Below are 15,917 nucleotides of genomic sequence, written 5' to 3' on the forward strand. Positions count from 1 at the left end.
CAGCGCCGGCAGCACAGTTTGAACTCCTCCACCTGCAGCGGGGGGGACAACCAGAGCGGGAGGGTGCGACTCAGGGATTCATCCAGCCTCTGTCTCCCCCTCCCCAAATAAAATCCTCGTCGGCCTCCTGTGCCCCCGTCGTGTGGACGTCGCCAAGGAACCGCAGCTCGGCCAGGGCACCGTCCTGCTCTCCGCTAATTTCCGCAGCCGCGTCCCCAGCGGTTTGGACCTGACGCCCGGCGGGGGGAGGAGATCCGCTGCAGAGCCCCGCCCCCCCCCAGAGATTGGGCCCCCCCCCCGGCTTCGATGGGGCGTTGCACGGACGCCGATGGAGCTCGGGGCTCCGGCTGGCCAGGGCGCGGGGCCCGCGCAGAGACGGGCCTGGCTCCTGGCCTGCTGCGGCGCGGCTTGCGGGGAGGCCGGCGGCCCCGGGGGGAGACCCCACTGTTTCTGCCCCCTCCCAGCGAGCCTTGTCGGTCACACCCCGCACTGAGAAGGGGCCCCAGGCGCTGGACTGGGGCCCTGCCCCCCCCGGCCTTCCCCCCCCAAGTCCCCACCCCCCACTTTCTCCTCTCCGCCCCTCCCCCTCTCCTCTCCACCCCTCCCCCACTCTCTCTCCTCTCCGCCCTTCCCCCCCACTCTCTCCTCTCCGCCCTCCCCCCCCACTCTCTCCTCTCTGCCCCCCTCTCCTCTCCACCCCTCCCCCTCCTCTCCGCCCTTCCCCCCACTCTCTCCTCTCCGCCCCTCCCCCTCTCCTCTCCACCCCTCCCCCCTCCTCTCTGCCCTCCCCCCCCACTCTCTCCTCCCTGCCCCCTCTCCTCTCCGCCCCTCCCCCTCCTCTCCGCCCTTCACCCACTCTCTCTCCTCTCCGCCCCTCCCCCCTCCTCTCCACCCCTCCCCCTTCCTCTCTGCCCTTCCCCCCCACTCTCTCCTCTCCGCCCTTCCCCCCTCTCGCTCCTCTCTGCCCCTCCCCCACTCGCTCTCCTCTCTGCCCCTCCCCCACACTGCTCCCCTCTCTGCCCCTCCCCCACCATCTGCTGCTCGCACCCCTCTGCCCCCTCCCCACCAATCACTTCTCTCCACCCCTCCCCCACACCCGCTCCTCTCTGCCCCTCCCCCGCGACCCGCTGCTCACTCCTCTCCGCCCCTCCTCCCCTCACTGACTGCTCTCTGCCCCTCCCCCCCCAGGAGTGTGGGGGGGGCAGAGCGGGGGGGGTGGGGCCTCGGGGCACAGTGGGGGGGGAGGCACAGTCTGGGCACCAGGGCCCCTGAACGGTTAATCCAGCCCTGGGGCCGGCGTCGGCGCGACAGACCCGAAGCCGCGCTCTGCGTCAGCGCCAAGGTGCCACTCGGTCGCCCGCTGACCGATAAAAGATACCACCTGCCCTCCTGCCCCGGGCCAGACCCGGCCACCCCGGCCCGGCCAACCGCCCCGGCCGGCCTTGTCCGTGGGGCCGGCAAGGTGGCTACCCTTTGGGAGCGGAAGAACCTTTTTCTTTTCCGCGGTGAGATCAGCTTTGCCGCCATCATCCACATCGCTGACGTGGGTGTCCGGTTCTAGACGGCAAAGAGACAACAGGGGATCCTCCGGACTGATTGCGCTCGGACTTGCGTTCGGGATTCAAACGCTTTTCCGGACTCGAAAGGGCGCGATTTCGGTCCTAGCGCGGGGGCAGATCGGCGCGGTGCGGAAAGCCGGTGGTTCGAGCGCGGCGCGCCGAAGCGGGGCCCCCGTCCCGGATCGGAACGGGCTGGGCCTCGTTGGTCTGAATCAGACCGGGGAAGGGTGGGAGTTTCCTCCCGGACGGGAAGCTGGTGGTTTCAGCGCCGGAGGGTCCTGGGTTCGAGACCGGCCGGCGTTGTTGCCAGATTTGCTGGTCGCTTTGGGGTACGCTCATTGTGTGTGTGTGTGCGGGTTCTGTAATTCTATCAACGTGCTGCTTGTGTCACGTGTGTTTTCATAAGGATTTCTGCTTCTCCCTTCTGCACGTCCCCTCCCAATGGAGCTACCCTGCAGGTCCTAGGTTCCCCAGGGTTGGGTTCCTTCAGCCCCAGGACCGGATGAACACACAAACACACACACACACACACACACACACACACATATTAACAGAGAGGACCGGGACCATCACCACTCTCAAGCTGACCCCGTCGACGTCCCTGGACTCGGCAGACCGGGTCACGCCGCCCTTCCGAGCTGCCACCCTCGTTCAGCACGTCCCTACCCCCACTTTCACGTCACAATTGCGCTGGCAGTGACCCACCCGCTGAGCAAAACACCCGGAGAATTTGGGGCGCTGCAGGGATCTTTAGCTTAGGTAAGAGGAGCCTTGCTGCCATAAAAGTGATTTATTGACTAATAGTGATAACCACGCAAGGAAGAGCCTAAAACCAACATCAGTGTTGCGTTATTAAAGGTTGCAAAAGTAAAACGCTACCTGATCAAACCCGTCAGGGTTAGAAAGTTATACCTGGGGTAGAAAAGAAGAGAGAGAGAGAGAGTTGGGATCTCACCCACTCCATGAAGCTTGGACTGGTCGGGGTTCCCAGGTGATGGTTTTTCGCCTTCCTCTGCAGCGTGGGACACGGGTCACTGGCTGGAGGATTCTCTGCAGCTTCAAACCACACTTTGAGGACTTCAATAACTCAGACATAGGTTAGGGGTTTGTTACAGGAGTGGGTGGGTGAGATTGTGTGGCCTGCGTTGTGCAGGAGGTCAGACTAGATGATCATAATGGTCCCTTCTGACCTTAAAGTCTATGATGGCGGTCGCTCAGGGTCCTGAGGGCTGGAGACAGGCAGAGCCCCCAGCACGATCAGTCAGGAGAAGATGAAATCCCGGTGGAACTGATGCAGAGTTTGGATCCAGGCATCCGAACATTTACTGGCGTGTGGGTAGGTTTTTTTTTTTGGTAGGGAAACAACAATGGCTCAAGGGAGAACAGGAGATTTGTTTACGGGTAAACTCAAGGGTTTTCTTTAGGCTAGACAATAGGAGCTGATCACTCTTGGCTATGGGAGCTCGCAATGCAATAGTTTGGGTATCAATCAAGGATTCCTTACTAGAATTGGTCTGATACCTGCTGAGCTGGGCGTGGGCAGGCGTAGGTCCATTAACATCTGGAGCCGAGCTCCCCCATGATGCAGTGCGTCCCTGCGTTTCTGGACCCAGAGTTCAGAATCTGGGTCCTTGGAATCTCTTGTTCTCCATTCTGTAGGCTAACGGAGATGCCTCCTTGTCCCGTCTCCGAGGCAGATGAGCCTGGGGGAGTTGCCTTCATCCCGTCACCCTTGTCCGGAGCGGGTCTAGGTGTGTCTCCCACCGCTCTTCACTGCTCTGTGCAAGTCTTTCCTCCGATCGGTTTTGGTTCAAGCAGAGGCTGGGCGGGGGCGGGGGTGTCCTTGATGAGTCCGACAGGCTGGATATTGCGCCCTGGTTCCCCAAGAACACAGAGCTGACTGGTATCAGCGTCCATCCCGGGGTCTCGTCCTGTGGGATGGGCGCCGTGGCAGCGGTGCTGCGGGCACTTCACAGCCGTGCGCCATCATGGGCAGGCCGGGAAGGGAAAGTCTCCTGACCCGGTTCCCCCAGGGGAGAGGCAGGCAGCCGAACCTGTTCTTCAGTCAGCGCCGCCTCCATGCCCCTGGGTCGTCAGCTACCAGACAATCCAGTTCGGCGCAGGGGCGGGAGAGAAGGCACAGCTGGATCTGTGTTTGACTGAGGCCAGAGAAGGTGAAGGCCAGATCCCAGCTGGTGTCAATGGGCGTCTCTGCATTGGAGTCAATGTGGCCGGATCCCAGCTGGTGTCAATGGGCGTCTCTGCATTGGAGTCAATGGGGCCAGATCCCAGCTGGTGTCAATGGGCGTCTCTCCATTGGAGTCAATGGGGCCAGATCCCAGCTGGGGTCAATGGGCGTCTCTCCATTGGAGTCAATGGGGCCAGATCCCAGCTGGTGTCAATGGGCGTCTCTCCATTGGAGTCAATGGGGGCCAGACCCCAGCTGGTGTCAATGGGCGTCTCTGCATTGGAGTCAATGGGGCCAGACCCCAGCTGGTGTCAATGGGCGTCTCTCCATTGGAGTCAATGGGGCCAGATCCCAGCTGGTGTCAATGGGCGTCTCTCCATTGGAGTCAACGGGGCCAGATCCCAGCTGGTGTCAATGGGCGTCTCTCCATTGGAGTCAATGGGGCCAGATCCCAGCTGGTGTCAATGGGCGTCTCCCCATTGGAGTCAATGGGGCCAGATCCCAGCTGGTGTCAATGGGCGTCTCCCCATTGGAGTCAATGGGGCCAGACCCCAGCTGGTGTCAATGGGTGTCTCTCCATTGGAGTCAATGGGGCCAGACCCCAGCTGGTGTCAATGGGGGTTTCTCCATTGGAGTCAATGGGGCCAGATCCCGGCTGGTATCAATGGGCGTCTCTCCATTGGAGTCAATGGGGCCGGATCCCAGCTGGTGTCAATGGGCGTCTCTCCACTGGAGTCAATGGGGCCGGATCCGCAGCTGGTGTCAATCAGCATAGTTGATTCCCATGTCTGTTTTTAAACGGGCTGCTTTTCCAATGGCCCCCACTCGGGGAGCTGTTCCCACTCCCCTTCGCTGTGGGGGAATTCATGATCTCTGGGACAGCACTAGGGTTTACCATGCAGGAACCACCTCCCCATATGTGGGTGGATCATCCCATCCATGACCACTATAGTGCTGAGCCTCCCCCTCCGGCCTCCAGCCGCGGAGGGAATCTCCCTCCGGGAGCAATCGCAGGATGTGATCAATGCACGAAACATCTCCGTGGGTCCGTCTTCAGGAGAACAAGGCTGAGCTGAGGGAGAATAGAGGTGGCTAGGAACCAGGACTCCTGGGTTCTGTCCAGCAAACTCACTGTGTCACAGTAGGCGAATTTCCTGCCTCTTACAGTGACTCAGTTTCCCTGCCTTTGAAGCAGGCTCTGTAATTTGTACGTGCGCCACGCCAGGTGTGTGACCTGCAATTAATACTCCATTTTCCTCCCCACCTTATTTTTCTTGTTTATTTGCTCGGTCAGTTCAGAGAGCGACTCGCACTCTGTGCTGGTGCGGGGAGGGATTTCTGGGCAGCGCCCGGCATGGTGGGGCACCGATCTTGTCCAGGGGGGTCTGGGCAGGGCTTGGCACACTGTGGTCCTCTTGTAATAAATATAAAGACCAGGTGGGCGGTGTCTCTTGTCCTGCTGGAGACGGGCTGGTTTTTAGAAGTCAGCCTATGAATCCACAAAGAAATATTGGAATGCCTGCAGTGGATCATACCAGGGGCCCATCTGCCTTGGCATCCTGCCTGCTCCTTGCTGAGCCAGATCAGACCATGGGCCCATCTACCCTGGCATCCTGCCTGCTCCTTGCTTCCCAGATCAGACCGGGGCCCATCTACCCTGGCATCCTGCCTCCTTCTTGAGCTCCCGGATCATACCAGGGGCCCATCTACCCTGGCATCCTGCCTCCTCCTTGAACTCCCGGATCAGACCAGGGGCCCATCTACCCTGGCATCCTGCCTGCTTCTTGCTTCTCAGATCAGACTATGGGCCCATCTACCCTGGCATCCTGCCTCCTCCTTGGACCCCCCAGATCATACCACGGGCCCATCTACCCTGGCATCCTGCCTGCTCCTTGCTGAGCCAGATCAGGCCATGGGCCCATCTACCCTGGCATCCTGCCTGCTCCTTGCTTCCCAGATCAGACCGGGGCCCATCTACCCTGGCATCCTGCCTCCTTCTTGAGCTCCTGGATCATACCAGGGGCCCATCTATCCTGGCATCCTGCCTCCTCCTTGAACTCTCGGATCATACCGGGGCCCATCTACCCTGGCATCCTGCCTGCTCTTTGCTGAGCCAGATCAGGCCATGGGCCCATCTATCATGGCATCCTGCCTGCTCTTTGGTTCCTGGATCAGACCATGGGCTCATCTACCCTGGCATCCTGCCTCCTCCTTGGATCCCCCCCCCCGGATCATACCATGGGCCCATCTGCCTTGGCACCCTGCCTGCTCCTTGCTGAGCCAGATCAGGCCATGGGCCCATCTACCCTGGCATCCTGCCTGCTCTTTGGTTCCTGGATCAGACCATGGGCTCATCTACCCTGGCATCCTGCCTCCTCCTTGTATCCCCCCCCCGGATCATACCATGGGCCCATCTGCCTTGGCACCCTGCCTGCTCCTTGCTCAGCCAGATCAGACCATGGGCCCATCTACCCTGGCATCCTGCCTGCTTCTTGGACCCCCCAGATCATACCATGGGCCCATCTACCCTGGCATCCTGCCTCCTCCTTGAACTCCTGGATCATACCATGGGCTCATCTACCCTGGCATCCTGCCTGCTCCTTGCTGCCCTGGTTCAGCCCCACGGGCCTATCTAACCCAGCGTCCTGTCTCCCACAACGTCCAGTCCCAGCTGCTTGAAAGCAAGAAACCCCATCGAGGAGCAAGTTGCCATAACCTGCCCGTAAATTCCATTTGTCCCTCATCCCCGGGCGCTCAGGGGCTGGAGGGAGCGCAGGGATCTAAGGGCGAACAAGCCCCGCCTGTGTTTAGCGCGGCAGGTGGAAAGCCCGAGGCCGTTGTGGTTGTTCGTAGAAATATTTAATCCTCTTGCAAAGCCACCCTGAATCCTGGATAAAGTCCTTTCATCCGATGAAGTTTTGCCGCTTTCGTTGACTGTCATGGGGTTGTTGGGTTTTTTTTGCCATTATTATGGTTATTACATCGAGGCAGCAGCGGTCCCGGTCATGGACCGGCAGCCCGTTACGCTAGGGGCTGTACCGCTTGAGAGAACAGCGCAGAATGAATGCCCGGTCGAGGGCAGCGGGGGATACTCCGTCACTGGTCGTTTTGCACTCGCCTGGTTCCACTGGTTAATTACGCTCCCTGTTAACGAATTGTGTCTTATTTACCCAGTTTCAGCTGCCCGACGCCGGCTTTTCTGAGACCTGTCTCCGCTAGCGGGAAGGACCCTCGGTGGTCACATTTCTGCAACTTACAGCCTGGGACCAAATCGCTCCTCGTCCTTCTCTTTGTGAAGCTACACGGGTCGAGCTCCTGGCATCAGGCCCTTCATCGTTCTGGTTGCTCTTCTCTGACCTCTCCCCAGTTTATCCACATCCCTCTTGAACTGGGAGGGGGGGACACCCCAGAACTGGACTTAGGACCTCAGCAGTGGCCACCCCAGGGCCAAATCCGAATCTCTCGTCTGAGATTCCTCAGGATCACCCGAGCCGCTTCTTTGCTAGATTGTCAGGATTCTTGGCGGGACGAGAACAGAAGTTTCCCGCCGTCAATTTTCTCCGCTTGGCCTGTTCTTGACCTCTGCGAATCTGTGACAGCCTTCGGTCTGGATCCGAAGCCGCCAAGAGGCCGACCATCTGCTTCTTCCCTTGGGAGTTTGGTGCAGTGGTTAATTCTTCCGGACAGTTAATTTCCGCCCTGTTTCTAAATTGTGTTTCGCTGGCTTTAACTTCCAGCTGGTGGGGCCTGTTGTGTCTTTCTCTGCGAAGACCCCGGGAATTTTCTCCCCGTGTATGTCCTTACGCCCTGGAATCAAGTCATCGCCCTGTCTCCCGTTTGAGAAGTGAAAGGAATCAGGAGCTTTCAGTCTATCACTTTTTCCCCAGCGCTCGGACCATTTCAGTGGTGTTTCTCTGCCCCGCTCTCCAATCCATTTGTTTGATTTGATTCCTGGGTTCGCTAGCAGCAGTCACATTTTCAAGCTAGTCTCTGCCACTGCCCCCCCGGCCCCCCCACAAAAAAAGCAGAGATTCTCACCTGACTCCAGGAGCGTTATATTTTCCGTGTGTTGCTGGTTTTTTCTTTTTGAGCCATCTGTAATACTTACCTGCCACCCGTCGCCACCTCACACTCTGTAATTTGTTTAGCCTCACCACACCTTCTAAGGCAGGGCTATGCTATTATCTCCGTTGTGCTTATGGGGAAACTGAGGCAGAGACGGTCTAAGTAACTTGTTTAAGGTCACGTAGGAAGGTTGTGGCAGGATAGGGCACTGAACCCTGATCAACCACCGTCCAGCTGATTGCGCTAACTGCTGGACCAGGGGTAGTCAATAAGCCAATCACAGGCCAAATCTGGATCGCCAGATGCTTTTGAACGGATCTCAAAATCTTTTTATTTACTTTTTATCATTATCGGGGGTTTTATTATTAATTTATCTGGAGGCTGGACCTTAACTAGACCTTGGCCAAGAAAGTTTGGACCTTGACAAACAACCAAAAATAAAGCAGTGCCATTTTTGAGTGAAAGCAAACCAATGAAATCTTTGGGGAATCAGACAGGCCGGGGGAACATAATGGCAGGACGAAGCGAAAAGTGTTGTTTCGATTTGGGGCATTTGAAAGAAGGTTTTTTTTCCCAATGTTCTTCAAAATAAAATTCAAGGAAAAATCATTTTGAACTGAAAACAAAAGAAAAGGCCTGCGGGGGGGGGGGGTGTTAGGGTCCCCTCCTAACCAAAACAATTTGGTAAAACTGACACAAATTTGCAAAAAAAAAAAAAGGTTTCAGGGACATGGAATCTTCATTTTTCATTAAAAAAAAAACCCCCAAAAAACTTTCCATCGAAAAATTTCACCTAGCAAAAGCAGCAAAAGTTGGAAGCTTTTCTCCACACTACCGAGGGCTAAAAGTTTATATTGTAAAACTAAAGCTGTGATTCTTCCTAGCATGATCCTTCGACTCCGGGAGCTGGAGCTTTAAGAAAAGCATAAAGTATCTCCAGACCCTTTCGCCTGCTCCACGTACATGGTTTTAGGCTTTTCTGTGCACCCATGAGGGCTAGAGACTGAATTTTTTTTAAACAAAAAAGGAAGCGTCGCCCGTCATGATCCCATGACTCCAGAAGCTGGGGATTGATGATCAAAACCGACGGGGTGGATCGGGCCCCGTTCTACTAGTACTCACCGCCCCGGGGTTGAAGTCCTTCCCCCAGTTGTCGAGGGGCTTCTTGTCGCTCTCCTCGTGCGTCCCCACCAGGGTGATGGAGATGGAGCTGAAGGTCCCGGCTAGCAGGAAGTTCCCGGTGGCGACGCGGACTTTGTAGACGCCCATCGTAGCTGGGGAGGCAGGGAGGAGCGTAATCGGGTGGGAGTCCTTGTCCTGCTGTCTGTCCGTCCCCGGCGATCCGGCGTTGTTGTCGCCTGCTCCTGGGCCGGCGGTAGTTTTATATTCGCTGCTCGCTCTCGGTGACGCAGCTGCGGGTTCTTTGATGGTTCAGTCACTCCCCAGCCCTCGGGGAGGACAAGGGCAAGGCCCACGGAGGCTGGCTCAGCTAATTGGCACCTCCGACAAGCAACCTGCCTGCTGAGTTCCCTTCCTGCCGGACGGGATACCACGGCCTTCCCAGAACCTCCAGCCGGGTACGGGTCGGTTTCAGCCTTTCCCGACTGGAGCGGGGCTCCTGATTGGGGGAGCCATGCCCCAATCAGAGCTCAGCTGGCCCTATAAAAGGGCGGTGAGCCAGGGGCAGAGTCAGTCTCTCTCTGGCTCTGGAGGGAGAAGGACCGAGCTGCCTGGGAGCTCAGGGGACAGGGGACGGAGCAGGGCTGGGGAAAGGCCGCAGGGGCTGGGACGCTCCAGCCTGGAAAGTCCCCAGGCTGCAGGCCTGGTTAAAGGCCAGTGCAGGTAGTGGGGGTTGCAGAGGCAGCCGGTCCGCCCCCCCCCTTGCCAATGACGAGTGGCCATGACAGATCCCAGTGAGCGGGGGTAGCCACTGAGGCAAGGTGGGGATAGAGGGGTGGGGGCTCCCCGGGGAGGGGAGACCCAGAGTGTGGGGGTACTGCTGGGGCAGAGCCCTGAGGCAAAGGGCACCGGGGTCCGGGCGGGACACGGGGGCCAGCAGCAGGCGAGACACCGGCCAGCAGAGGGCGCTGCGGAGCCGGAACGAGCTAATTCCCAGGCGTCACCAGCAGGAGGCGCCGCGCGGTGAGTCATCGTTTCGCTACGCCCACCGCTTTGTGCCACCCCAGACACAGGCGCCGAGTGTCTGCTTTCCGGGTGGGCGCTCAACGCCGGCTCCGCCCCCGGGCCCTGCCCCCACTCCACCCCTTCCCCAATCCCCCAGCCCCCTCTCTGCCTCTTCTCCCCCTGCCCCTCCTCTTCCTGCCCCCCTCCCCCACCTCTTCCTGCTCCCACGGGGCTCATCACGGTGGGTGGGAGGCACTGGGAGGGGGCGGGAGTGGAGCTGATCGGTGGGGCCCACCGGTGGAGGGAGGCGCTGGTGGGAGGGGACAGTGGGCTGGAGGGATCATGGGTCTGATCCAGAGTGGCCGTTCTTATGTTCTTACGTGTATTGCAGAGAGAACGGGTCGAAATTGCACCACGTCCGGCGGAGAGCAGCAAAAAGGCTCAGCGGTTTAGAAAAGCTGATCTACGAGGAACGGTTACAAAAAATGAAGAGCTGTTATAAAGATCAATTGTTCCCCGCGTTCGCAGAAGACAGGACAAGAAGTAAGGGCTTTTAATCTGCAGCGAGGGAGATTTAGGGTAGATATTTGGAAAAACTTTCTACCGCTAAGGATAGTTAAGCTCTGGAATAGGTGGTTGGTCCTGCTTTGAGCAGGGGGTTGGACTAGATGATCTCCTGAGGTCTAAATTAGCTGTTGCCACTCACGAAAGAGATCTTGGAGTCATTGTGGATAGTTCTCTGAAGACCTCCACTCTTAGGGTCTCTTCCGACCCTGATCTGCTATGATTCTAGGTATCCAAGAAAAGTTGTGGAATCAGCATCACTGGAGGGTTTTCAGAAGAGTTGGACCAATACCAACCAGGGAGGGTCTAGGTTTACTTGGTCCGGCCAGTCCGACATGTCTACGATTAATGGCATCCCGTGAGCGACTCAACATGGGCAGGTGGGTTTTTTTTCCCAATTAACACTTTGTGGAGAGGAGAGTGCCGCAAATGTTGCCTCCTCTTCAGCCGTCATCCCCGAGGAGAATGAGGAGGAGCCTGGAGCTGATATGAGGACGTCAAGTCGCCCCGGAACGGGTCATTGTTGCTTCTCACTTGGGTGTTTGTTTTACTACAGAATCTGGAAATACTCGGGACTTGGCTAAAGAAGATAGGTGCGTGTGATACTTAAACCCTCTTTAAGAGACTAGATTATCACCTTTTGGCCTGGGAAATCTCTGACTGCCCCGCCCCCCCCCCCTCGTTTTTACAAACACGTGGGAAAGACAAACCTCTGTCCCATTGCATCGTAGGGTGGCCCAAGGGCCCGGCGGTCAGCTGACCTGGTTTCTATTGCCAGATCTGCTGGCTGATCTCAGGTGACTCCCTTTTGCCTTTGCATGACTCAGTTTCCCCACCTATAAAATGAGGTTAAGGATACTGGGCTCCATCGCGATCGCTGGCTGAAACCTGCCAGGGATTATCCACGATGCCAGGGGCCAGCGGGAAAGGAAAGCGAATCCCAACCCACTCCAAGGAGTTTAAAAGGCGTGAGCTGGGGGCGGGGGATGGGCGAGATCCGACTCAGCTGAGGGTCTGCCAGGTGCCGTAGCTTCATAAGTAATCCCTAACTCTCACCTAGGGTGGCTCCTCTGTAGATCCACAGACTCTGAGGCCAGAAGGGGTGATTGCGTTCATCTAGTCTGACCCCGCCTACCCCAGGGCAGGCCAGAGACCTGCCCCCAAAGCAACCCCCAGCACAGATCAGCTAGCGGAAACGTCCCATCGAGACTGGAAAAAATGGATCGTGTTATACGTTGTCAGCCGGACCGAGGAGCCCACGGTCCAGTATTTGTTCCCCGTGTCGGTATCTACAGACGGGGATTAAGTCGCACCTTAACCTCCCCTTTGTTAAGCTAAATCGACTGAGCTCTTTCAGTCTCCCACTCCGGCGCCGGGTTTCTAACCCTTTCGTCATTCCCGTGGTGGTTCTCTGAATTCCCCAGCGCTCTTCTTTGCATTCACGCCTCCCTCGCAGCCGGTCCTGGGTTTACAGTGGAGCCAGCAATGGAGCTTGCACGGCACCCTGAGACTCCCTCTGGCTTCTCCCGCCCACGCCCTGGAGCGTAGCTAGCGGGGTGCAGGGGAAGCAGCCGCTTCCTCTCAGCAAGTTTTCAAAAAGCGGCACTTGCCGGGCCGGCGCTGGCGGCAGCACGACCGGAGGAGCCGTGGGGAGGTGGCAGGTGTGGCCGGAGGAGCGAGGGGAGCCGGCTCCTCGGCCATCGCGCCCCATGCTCAGCGCGGCCCCAACGTCGCCGCAGCCACCTCCCGCGGCGGCGGCTCAGGGCTCGGCGGCCAAGCGCTCCCTGCCCCTTGCTAATGCGGCGGGCGGGGGGAGGCGAAAGGGCCCCTGCGCCTTTAAGGCCGCCTGGCTGGCGAGCCCCACGTGGAGCTCGCCGAGCGCTGGGAGCTGCCGGGGACAGGCGGTGGTGCAGGACGGAAGGTGAGCGGCGGGGGGGGGGGGTCCGGTGCCTGGCACTGGGGGGTCCGGGCAAGGGGCTCCCCGGGGCCGGCCTCGCAGGGTAGGGGCGCAGGAGCCTGGAGCCTGGGGTGGGGGGGACGGGACCCCGCGGGTGGGGCTGGCCGGCACAGCCCGGCGGGGGACATCTGCAGAGCGCACTGGGCAGGAGAGACTCTCCCGGGGACGGGGGGGTATCCGCACCCCCGGGAAGCCCGCAGGAGTCCTGAGCCGGCCCCAGGGTTAATCGGGGGGGGGGGAATGGGAGGAGTCAGGGGCGTGGCCAGAGGAGGAGCCAAGAGAGGGGGCGCCTTTGCTCCCCCTACACTTAAAACCTGGCTACCCCACTGCCCCCGCCCCTGCTCCTCTCTGCTCCCCCGGCCAGACCCCAGGGCACCTCCGGCTCCGGGCAGTCTCTGCTTCCCACCAGCTGGGGGGGCCCCACCTGTCTCCCCCGGAGCTGAGACGCCTGGGACTGGTGCAGAAGCCTGGCCGGTCTCAGCCAGTTGTGGGGGGACAGTGGTGGGGGGGCTTGGCGGGGTCCGGCCCTCGCCTGGCTTTTCACGCCACTCCCAAGGGGCCAGAGCAATACTGCATCCCAGAACCAGCCCCAGCTGCGCTGGCGGCTCCACCCGGCAGACACCACTCAACATCGCACAGGGCCGGTGAGTATGGCCAGGAGGCAGGGCGTGGGGCAGTGGGTCTCTGGAGGGTCTCGGGGGTTCTTTGGAAAGTGAGATATGAAGAGAGAAAAAATTCAAACAGCATGTTAAGTCTACGTGAGCTTTTGGACTTCAATTATTTCCTGCAGCAGGGAGTTCCACAAGTGAGTTATCCGTCAACAGAAATGTATTTCCTTTTCTATTGGAGGTCAGCTCATTGTGCTATTGATATCATTCCCCTAGTGAATAGAGGTCCCAGCTGTGAGGAGGCGGGAAAGAGGTGTGTGTTGGGGCACTAGGGAGTGGGGGTTCTGTGTGGGGTGCTGGGCAGTTGTGGTGGGGCTGTGGGCAGGGGGCCGCTGGGCAGGGGTGGTGTTGTGCAGGGCGCTGAGCATTTGTGGCAGGGTCTGGGGAGGCGCTGGGCATAGCGAGTCTGGGAGAGAGTGTCTGACCGACCCCCCCCCCCCACTCCACACCATTGCCCCCATGGAGGCCGCAAATATGTTTGGTGCCCGGCACACAGAAGGTTAATCCGGCCCTGCTCGCAGCCTCCTACCCAGCTCCCCGGACCCGTTCCCCACGTGACGCACTGTGGCTGCGCTGGTGTCTTGCCCGCAAGCTGTTCCAGCCAGGAAGTGCTCACCCGAATCACGTTGCGAAAGGTCCCAGCCTCGTCAGAACACTCATTAAATTGTGATTTATAGCTGGGATGAACGTTGCCACTAGATCAAAGGGCGAACAGGGGCAGGCCACCCGGTTCACACTGAGTCCATCAGAAAGAGTCCGCCCGAGTGGAGGAGCCTTGTGTTGCCCGGCTATGACTCATGGGCTTGCACGAAGGCGCAATTAAAGCTGGTTTGGGTTCTTTGGAAAGGGACAGATGAAGAGAGAAAAAATTCAAACAGCATGTTAAGTCTACGTGAGCTTTTGGACTTCAATTATTTCCTGCAGCAGGGAGTTCCACAAGTGAGTTATCCGTCAACAGAAATGTATTTCCTTTTCTATTGGACGTCAGCTCATTGTGCTATTGCTATCATTCCCGTAGTGAATAGAGGTCCCAGCTGAGATCACGGCCCCTAGGCGCTACACATCGCTAGCCCTAAGACCCTATTCAACCCTAAACTTAACTGCAAGTATTAAAATTAACCCCTCCACATAACTGAAAACCTATAACTGATCCCTAACCCTAAAACTAACCTCCAACCATAACTGTAACCCAATACCACATCCCTAACCCTAAAACTAACCCCTACCCATAACTGTAACCCTATACTCCACTCCATAACCCTAAAACTAACCCCTACCCATAACTGTAACCCTATACTCCACTCCATAATCCTAAAACTAACCCCTACCCATAACTGTAACCCTATACTCCATTCCATAACCCTAAAACGAACCTCTACCCATAACTGTAACCCTATACTCCATTCCATAACCCTAAAACGAACCTCTACCCATAACTGTAACCCTATACTCCATTCCATAACCCTAAAACGAACCTCTACCCATAACTGTAACCCTATACTCCATTCATAATACTAAAATTAACCCCTAATCATAACTGTAACCCTATAACCCTCCGCAAAGCTAAACAAACCCCTTTTTATAACTGTAACACTATTCCCCATTCCTAAACCGAAAACTAAACCCTACCCATAACTGTAACCTGATATTCCATCCCTAATTCTAAAACTACCCATTACTGTAACCCCATTCGCCATCCGTAACCCTAAATCTAATGCCTACCCGTAACTGTAACCCTATACCCTATCTCTAAGACTAAAGGTAACTCTCATCCATAACTGTAAACCTATACCCCATCCCTAACCCTAAAATTAACCCGTACCCATAATTATAACCCTATACCCCATTCCATAACCCTAAAACTATTCCCTACCCATAGCTGTAACCCAACACCCCATTCCGTAACCCTAAAACTAACCCCTATGCGTAACTGGATCCCAATACCCCATCCCTAACACTAAAACTAACCCCAAACCATCACTGTAATCCTATACCCCATCCCTAACTCGAAAACTAAGCCCCGACCATAACTGTAACCTTATAGCCCAACCTAAATCAACCGCCTACATATAAATGCAACCCCATAACCCATTCCATAACCCTAAAACTAACCCCTACCCATAACTGTAACCCTATACCACGCCCCAACCCTAAAACTAACCCCTACCCATCACTGTAACCCTATACCACATCTCTAACCCTAGAACTAACCCCCAAACGTAACTCTAACTCTATACCACACCGTTAACCCTAAATATAACCCCTGCCCATAACTGTAACCCTATGTAACCCTTCTGCCCCTCAATAACACAATGCAAAACCGGCTCGAGCCCCCACCCAGTGACCTGGGACAATTACATACCACCCCCCCCGGGCGCCTCTAGGATGCAAAACTTCCCCTCTTGCAAGCACAGAGTCTGAGTGTAGCAAAATCCTTTTAATAAAGGAGAGAAACCATGCGGCATCATATTGGGGAAACACCACAAACAGGATTCATAACGTAAACCACCAGCTAAGTTTTGGCAATGTCATTTTCCCCTTAGGGTCTTAAGTCCAATCTCCCCACAGTCCAACCACCCCAAAATCTCTGTCCCTGATCAGAGTGCCACCCCAGAGTTCAAAAGTTTATCTGCAGAGTTTCAAACCCCCCCCCCCGCCCCAGCCCGGGTGGAAATGGGGGGTGTGCACACTGGGTGCTAAGGGGCACCTTACGTGGGCCGGGGCCGACTGCTCCGCCTCTCCATGGAGTTCGACCGGCTCCACTCCACCGGCTGTGCCGCTCCATGAGCCGC

General features: G+C 57.3%; 1 protein-coding gene across 1 annotated transcript in view; it reads right to left on the bottom strand.

Annotated features, from left to right (window-relative positions):
- LOC123356616 (arachidonate 12-lipoxygenase, 12R-type-like) overlaps positions 1–9,081 on the bottom strand; it is a 28,173-nt gene extending 19,092 nt beyond the window's left edge. Inside the window, exons 1-4 of the mRNA XM_044999976.1 lie at positions 8,935–9,081; positions 7,105–7,135; positions 1,490–1,557; positions 1–32 (exon numbers count right to left, since the gene is read on the bottom strand). The exon at positions 1–32 is cut by the window's left edge and continues 173 nt beyond it. Coding sequence (XP_044855911.1) covers positions 1–32; positions 1,490–1,557; positions 7,105–7,135; positions 8,935–9,081 — 278 coding nt within the window. The remainder of the gene's footprint in view (positions 33–1,489; positions 1,558–7,104; positions 7,136–8,934) is intronic.
- Between the last annotated feature and the right edge of the window lie 6,836 nt (positions 9,082–15,917).

Source organism: Mauremys mutica, chromosome 26 (genome assembly GCF_020497125.1).
Source record: "Mauremys mutica isolate MM-2020 ecotype Southern chromosome 26, ASM2049712v1, whole genome shotgun sequence".
In the NCBI taxonomy this organism is placed as follows: domain Eukaryota; kingdom Metazoa; phylum Chordata; order Testudines; family Geoemydidae; genus Mauremys; species Mauremys mutica.